Source organism: Micropterus dolomieu, linkage group LG06 (assembly GCF_021292245.1).
Source record: "Micropterus dolomieu isolate WLL.071019.BEF.003 ecotype Adirondacks linkage group LG06, ASM2129224v1, whole genome shotgun sequence".
NCBI lineage: Eukaryota > Metazoa > Chordata > Actinopteri > Centrarchiformes > Centrarchidae > Micropterus > Micropterus dolomieu.
This window is the reverse complement of record NC_060155.1, coordinates 21362726-21370789: the sequence shown is the minus strand read 5'-3', so window position 1 is coordinate 21370789 and position 8064 is coordinate 21362726. Positions and strand designations below refer to the sequence as shown.

Genomic DNA, 8064 nt, shown 5'->3' with positions numbered 1-8064 from the left:
CCCTTCTCTGCACACCTGAAAGTTTCAGGAAGGTTGTAGATCAGTGGAAGAGATTAATGACATAAACATCAAGGTATATATATTATTATGGTGAGATATTATTTAGGTTTTCATATATAAGAGGTTTTATTCGTCACATACAAAAACAATATGTGAACTGAAATTCAGGGTTGCCCACTCTTTAAGCGTTGCTAAAAGACTTCATAATAATAATAATAATAATTACATTTAGAGTAAAAAGGGAATATAACATTTCAGGATAGTAGGATGTTACAATTGGTTCTATAGAGTTGAATATGCCTAAAACCCTGGTGAGATCCACAGTGGTGAATGCACACACAGCCCCCCTTGTAACCCAGAGTTTTGCTCTCTCCCACCACAGTACTGGCATTTTATTTACCTTGTAAAAGCCCTGTGAAGTGACATATACCCCCAAAACACTCTGGTATAATGTCCTAGAACTTAAACAACTGTTCAGAAACTGCTGTTACAGTCTTTCACGTGGTGGGTTCACCAAAGATTTGTTCTTCTGTGTCGGTGGGCTGTGTACATAATGTAGTCTTACTGCATGTAGTATAGTGCACTAAAACCTTCTTTTAATTATTGATTAAGAACGTTTAAGTAAAGAATATTAGACACTGATTTAATATTGAAATCGTGTCTCTGTAATGCATTTTTCAGTAGAGTTTAAATTTCCAGAGAGCTGACATGATGATCACTGACTAACTTTCTAGTGGAATAACTTTTGATACTTTTTACTGATTAAAATAATACAAATACAATGCAAATTAAGCTCAAATATTGTACCATTCTTTACCATAATGTCTACAGGTAAATCTATTTACTTGCATTTGTATTACTTGCAATTACTTTAAACCCGTATAATGTATTTTCCTGGATGATTACTCTCTGTACTGAGCTGAGCTGACACAAACTTCTTTCACAGTCAACGTGGACACTGGAGTTAACAGCCACATATAAGAAATATATAGATTTGACTTACTTTTGTAATGTCTTCTCTCCTGATTAGGAAACCATCCGTTTGATGGAATATTCCACATCTACTGTAAGTTGATGCATTCAGCACTACAAGTCGCTGACCTCTTCCTTGCAAGGACTTTCTGGGAATGGAAAAGAGAGAGAGAGAAAGGAAATGAAGGCTGATGTAACAGTTTTTCTGGCTGGAGGAAAGAAACAGAGAAAATAACACGCTTTGGGATCTTGAAGTCAGGCCAAAATCCCAGAATTCCACCTGATCCACAAATGGTTTCAATTATGGCCCACAGAGGCAGCTGAGAGCAGCAGTATCTGGCAGCTTCCACCAAGAGCTACTGACAAAAACAAACCGGGGCTTCATTTTCCTCCAGAGGAGAACCTGCTAATTACTGAAAGAGACATGATGTTTTAGAAGAAACTATCACTAGATGCAAACAAGATGAGTCACAGCTGGGTAAAAGTAAAATGGACACAGTAGGCATAGCAGAAAGGAGGCAGAAGCTTGTTTTGATTATCAAAAATCAATCTGTAAATCAGAAGGGTTTTGTAACATGGAAAAGCACATAACTTGTAGGCTATTGTAAATCATGTGCTGATGTCTGCATTTTCTTTCTCAAAGAACATTTACATTCCTCATACAAAACTTTCTATACAAAGAGTTTTACAGATACTTGGAGCTCACGTTAACGTTTTCGTTATGATGTCTTCAGTTACTTTTAACTACCCATTTAGCAAAGAATAACACTGAAAAAGTTTCATTTTCTACTCAGTCATTTAAAACTGCTGCTGCAGCAAAGTAATCAGGAAAGGCTTCCTTTAGGATGTTATGTGTGAAAACAAAGGCTAATGTAGGCTTCACTAAATGTAAAACTGAAAGCCATTCCTTTTCTTTTTTTTTTTTTTTTTTAACACACTAGCTTTTATTTTTCTTGAAACCACAATATTTTTTAAAGGTTTTAACATATGGTCCCTGACTGCTAACTGCTAATCATAAAAAGATAACTGTTGTCATAATGTTATCTTGTAAAATAGCTCAGTCAAATAAGAAGCTTCAGTAAGAAGCTGGTTAGCTTAGTTTAGCAGTCTTTATGCTTTTGTAAGCTTTGCATAACACAAAATGACATAGCACTGCTAGATGTTCCCAGTGAACGTGCTGCTGGATGTAGCTTCATATTTAGTGTACATCAATGAGCGTGTTGTTAGAGTTGGACAGAGACAGCTAGAGAAACTGGTGGTTCCCAGACTTGCTTACATCTGTAGGAGAGCATGAATATCACCCAGACAGTTGGTAAGTTTGACTGGAATATTAATGACTAATGAGCAAGTGCATGAATAGCTATGTTTTTAACAAGCATAAGATGTTTCGATGTTTCGGGGATGTGATGTTTACCGTGTTCACCGTCTTAGTTTAGTGTGTTAGCATTCTAACATTTTCTAATTAGCACTAAAAACAAAGTACAACTGAGGCTGTATTAAATAAAATCAACATGACCTGATGATGGCAGCTAAAGGAAAAGTCAGAGGATAGCCAAGTAATTACAATTCATCCTGAGGGGAACATGACTAGTAAATTTCATGGCAATCCATTCAAAAGTGGCTGAGACATGTCACTCAAAACCACAAAAATTGTCAACCTCAAGGTGGCACCTGAGGAAAATACTGGGGATCACCAACTTCAGGGGGATTCATCATCTGGGAACCACGAATGTTGTGCCGATTCACTTTGTTATTGTGTGATATTTTACTAAATTAGTACAAACACTGACCAGCTGAAAAGCCAGAGGATGGCCAAAGTCATTAGGATTCAGGAGGGGTGTAAATGTCGGCGCAAGGTTTTTTGACAATCCATCCAATAGTTGTTGAGATATTTCATGCTGGACTGAAGCGGTGGACCGATCGACTGACAGTGCCATCCATAGAGCCACAGTGCTTGTCTGACTGAAAACATGTATAGTTAAACAATTATTTAATTAATAATTATTTCTGAATTAAGTATACCTAATACTACAAGAAGGGGTGAGCAGAATATTTTTAATTTTAATCAAGCAAATGAAAATACAGGCCTGGAAGCCGCCCACTATCTATGTCAGCAGCAGCTGCAGGGTGTCGTGGCTGGATGTGGGTGGGTAATGGCTGACATTCTTCATATTTTCTGGTTTATCTGTAGTGTTACATTAGGCTGCTGCTGTCTGCACACAAAGTGAGCTTAATAGGAGATGACCCTGCCCAATGACCACAGCTGGTGTATCTCTAACAATAATAGAGAGCCCTCACCCTCACAAAGGGCCCACATAACCACATCCCATTTTCTCAACCATTACAAATACTGACGAGGAAAACATTTTGAAAAGGTCAGCTCAGGAATTGGTGTAGCTTTTCATTAAGTTAGAGACATATTTCAATTTCTATCACCCACGGACACAGATTTCAGCAATTAGTAACTCGCACCAAATGAACATATCATGACACTAGATGGCATTTAAGAAAGGGCATGTAATTCCACAAGGAGAAACATTGATTTAAGTGCACTTTAATTTTTAGTACACTTCATGTGAACAGACATAACCTTGGGAGAGACTGACAGAGAAATATGGATAGATTGATACAGCAGACAGGATTGTAAGTGCAAGAGAGCGGGAAAGAGGTGACAAGCTTTAGGGAAGAGGGGAGGAAGGTGAGTGAGGGAGAAGAAGAGGGAGAGAAGGAGGGGCAGGAAGAGATTAATCTATTTTGGAAAGAGCTCCAAGACACGTCCCCAATTCAGTGATTCAAAGTGTTGGCTCACAGTCAGCGAGGTTGAGCTGGTGCCACAGCTGGCCAGAAGGATGTGAAGTGAGTCCCGAAGTCTCATTCACCTCCATCTTTCTCTTAATTAGTAATTCAGGACTTTCCAAAGAATTCATCTGAAGGGTAGAGCAACAGTGATGCAGCAGTTCATGGTTGCCGCAGTACGGCATTAACAAATACTACTTACTGTACATGCTGGCTACATTTTTAAACAGGAGAGACAAGACTGTAGCAGCACCGGCACACAGTGAGCTGTTTCCCTCTGACACACAGCATCTTCAGAAGATGTTTTTTAATAATATAAAACAAGATGAAGAATAGTATGAATTAAATCATGCTATGTATTTTATGCAGCACATATAGGTTAATCAAACTATATACAATGAAAAGAGAAAGAAATCATACTGAGAGATACATGCTCATTTTTAAACCCATGTGTAATTACAGGTTAAGTGCCATGACAAGCACAGTAAGGTTTTAATTTTCACACAAAAAATGTATCAACATATCCAGACAGACTTGGCAAAGGGATATTTTCTTCATAGATCTTTAGAAAACAGCAAAAATTACCATGTCCATGCCGGATGTGTCACAAATCCTTAAACACAGACACAACCACAGTGTAACAAGCCCAGCGAGTGGCGACGGCACCAAGTAAGGTAACTAAACATATTTATAGGTACAACAATCACCAAACAGACACGCACACAGAATGTAACATACTAACAGACAGCAGAGATTTTCAGAGAGACAGAGCCTGAAGCACCACAATATTTGTATTATCTGTTATTTCAGCTGGATCGGTACCAAACACAGCCTCCAAGAGTGAGGGAGGCCAGTTTGACGACAGGGAATACAGTACCGAGTACAGTGGTGCCAACCAGGACTCTGACTCCGAGGACGACGAAGATATGGCAGGTTCATTAAGTGGGAGAAGAGTGAGAGGGAGGTCGGGCATCCGGGCATCAGAGAGTGTAGAGTCAGAATATTTCCACATCTAACTCTGTGAAGTAAGGGTTTATTTCAACCAAACCAGAGTTAGTAATTGTTGGAACAGTGAAAAGCCTAACCAAGATGATGTTGGTGAATTTTATTTTAAAAAATGTGTGTAAGAATATTTCCTGTCGTGACATTTTACGAGTTTATTTTGTTTGTTTGTTTGTTTGTTTATTATTATATAACGAAAAGCTTAGAGAGCTTGTGTAATGTAACAATCTTGCTGCATGCACATGTCTCTCAGCTGAAAGTATTGGGGGTGGCCTGAGCCATACTATCGGACTATCACTTCTTAAGGTACACGGCGGTGTTATGAGACAGGACCTGCTGAGGCTAGCTGGTTAGCGTGCTAACTTCAGTAGAAATCTCTGCAACACAATACTAGACATTTTTGACATGACGTCAGAACTCTTACTTCTTCACATTCTGCCAATAATGTTAGTTCATTTTTGAATGTTTTAAATGTCTTAAATGTCAAAAGTTCAAAACGTTACTCAGAAGAGTGGTGAATCTAATAATTCATACTTACAGATGATGCAGTTTACTAATACATAACAATACATGATTTCTGTGTAATGAAGTCCTTCAGATTCTGAATTTCACCTGTTTTCCATTGGGTTAGTGCATAAGTGCAATGTTGCCTTGTGCAGCTTTAGGAGCACCACTACACAGCCATCTCATCCCCTAAGCAGTCCGACAGACTCTCTGCATTCAGCACGTTAAAAAGTCGAGCGGCACCGTCAGCACCCAGTCCCTCCCCCTGCCCCCAGCTGTCCCGGTCATCACTCTCGTCTGTGTTCGATTCATACTCTGATCCGATCCCTGACTCCCTAAACCGGAGCAGCTCCAGGGCTCCCAGGACCTGTTCCCCGAGCACCGAGCTTTCATCTGGGACTCCATCGCTGGGTGTCTCCCCTGTGTCCTGGCCTTGCTCTTGGCGGTCCGGCCCCCTGGAGGAGAAGCGAAAGCACTCCAGCCGAACTCCACTGCCGCCAAGCCCCAGAGGGCTTGTGTCGGTGCCTGTGGTGCCTTGAGAGCAGGGCCCAGGTAGGGCCGAGACCCAGGCACTGTCACTAATCTGGAGCAGGGACTGAGCTGCTAAAGTGCCTGTAGATGAAGAAGAGGTGAGCGGTTCACGAAGCACGCTAGGTGGCTTGGCTCGGAAAGTTATCTCCAGAAGACTGTCCTGGGAGCCCACTAAGGACAGAGAAAAGATATCAAAAGAAGGACGTGTAAGATTAAATAAAGCACAGAGAGAATTGGTAGTTATCTCATGCATGAAAGATGGTTTGAGCAAAGCAGAGGAGATTATATGGAGTGAGGTGACGTCTGTGCTGATAGGATTTGATAATTCATGATTATATGGCAGCATACTGCCACTGGCTAAATGCAGGGAGGGGAGAGCAGAGAGCAGTACTGAATCCTCTGAGAGGGCTGCCATGGGATAATTAATTGCATGCCAGAAGTGGATGAGAAAAAAAGCCATAACGACAGGAAGGAGGAAAGGAAAGAAAGTGATGAAGGGAGAAAAGGATGATTTTATGATAGAAATTAGTACGGGGGAAAACATGGAAATAGTGGAAGATTTGATAAAATAAGATATGTACTGTAAATGAAAAAGGAAAGCAGAATGGTACGACAACAACGGACTTTCACTCACTAGACGTTAACTGGCCAGCAGCCTTGAGCTCCAGTTCCTGGATCTGTTTGACCAGCAGGGAAATGTGTTGCAGCAGGTCGGTGTTCTGCTGCAGCAACCTCTGCACTCTGGCCTGGGCTTCAGTTCGCGCACACACTTCCACCGTCAGCTGGTCCTGGAGCACATGGACCTGAACAGACCAACATACACACACACGCGCACACACACACACACACACACACACACACACACACACACACACACACATCATTAAGAGCACGCACACAGTTGTGCACATGTGACAAAAACAGAAATAAACCCTCATTGTTAGGAATTCATTGTTAAGGATTCTTTGCTTTATACAGTGCTACTTTATTCGTTCTGATTATTTCTCAAAACTCAGTCTGCCATTAAGAGGCAACCTGCTAATTAAATCCCACAGTGGCTCTTGAGTTGGGAGCTCGTTCGGTCAAAAGTTTCACTCATTAGACAGTAATGACACATTGGCATTATGAATCGACTTCTGTTAATGAGATTGGCCAAAGTAAGAACGAAATTCTAAACCTCAAAAGAGGTTTGCTTCAAATTTTCAAAGGCCTTGAAACCAGGCTCAGATAGTTTTAATTTTAAGTGAGAAACTTTTCAAAGGTTTATGTAAAAGTTGAGCGGAAGAAAAGAGGTGAGAATTTAAATACATCCTATTTAACACAGCACAGATTGAAAATGGAAAGAGCGCATCATTCTAATAATCATTATTCATATTAGATTAGAACTTTTTTTCTCATTTGCCTGATTTGTGTTTCATTATGTGCTCAGAACATTTTGTGTCAAGCTTCATGCACTTTTCCAATAACCTTAATTAAGGGATTTTGATGAGTATTTTAATAGCACAAGTTATAATTGTTCATTTGGTTGTCAGGTACTCATCCTTCAACAAACATGCTTAAAATGTTGTTAATTTAAAAATTTGTCACGTCATTGAGTAGTATTTTCGTTGATCTCCTGACTCTTCCTCTAGTGAAACCTAACATTTGTGTTTTTTTGTAAAATGTCTCAAAAACCTGCAAAACTAAAGATATTCCCTTCAGCCTCATATGTGGTTTGTGCTAACAAAGATTAGCTAAACTAAGATGGTGAACGTGGTTGAGCTACAGTGGGGGAAAAAAGTATTTGACCCCTTGCTGATTTTGCAGGTTTGCCCACTTACAAAGAATGCAACGATCTATAATTTTAATCATATGTACATTCTAACAGTGAAAGACAGAATGCCAAAGAAAATTCCAGAAAATCACATCATATGAATTTATTAAAATTGATAACCATCTGATGAGGAAAAACAAGTATTTGACCCCCTGGACAAACAGCATGTTAATATTTTGTAGAAAAGCCATTATTGGCCAGCACAGATGTCAAACGGTTTTTATAGTTGGTGACAAGGTTTGTGCACATTTCGGCAGGGATGTTGGCCCACTCCTCCCTGCAGACAGCCTCCAAATCATTCAGGTTCCGAGGTTGTCGCCTGGCAACTCGAATTTTAAGCTCCCTCCAAAGATTTTCAATTGGATTCAGGTCTGGAGACTGGCTAGGCCACTCCAGAACCTTGATGTGCTTCTTCTTCAGCCACTCTTTTGTTGCTTTGGCGGTGT

General features: G+C 40.2%; 1 protein-coding gene across 1 annotated transcript in view; it reads right to left on the bottom strand.

Moving 5' to 3' along the window:
• Nucleotides 1–5406: 5406 nt before the first annotated feature.
• Nucleotides 5407–8064, bottom strand: part of LOC123972761 (carboxyl-terminal PDZ ligand of neuronal nitric oxide synthase protein-like) — a 14708-nt gene continuing 12050 nt past the window's right edge. Inside the window, exons 9-10 of the mRNA XM_046052408.1 lie at nucleotides 6440–6608; nucleotides 5407–5976 (exon numbers count right to left, since the gene is read on the bottom strand). Of these exons, the coding sequence (XP_045908364.1) occupies nucleotides 5444–5976; nucleotides 6440–6608 (702 nt within the window). The 3' untranslated portion in view covers nucleotides 5407–5443. The remainder of the gene's footprint in view (nucleotides 5977–6439; nucleotides 6609–8064) is intronic.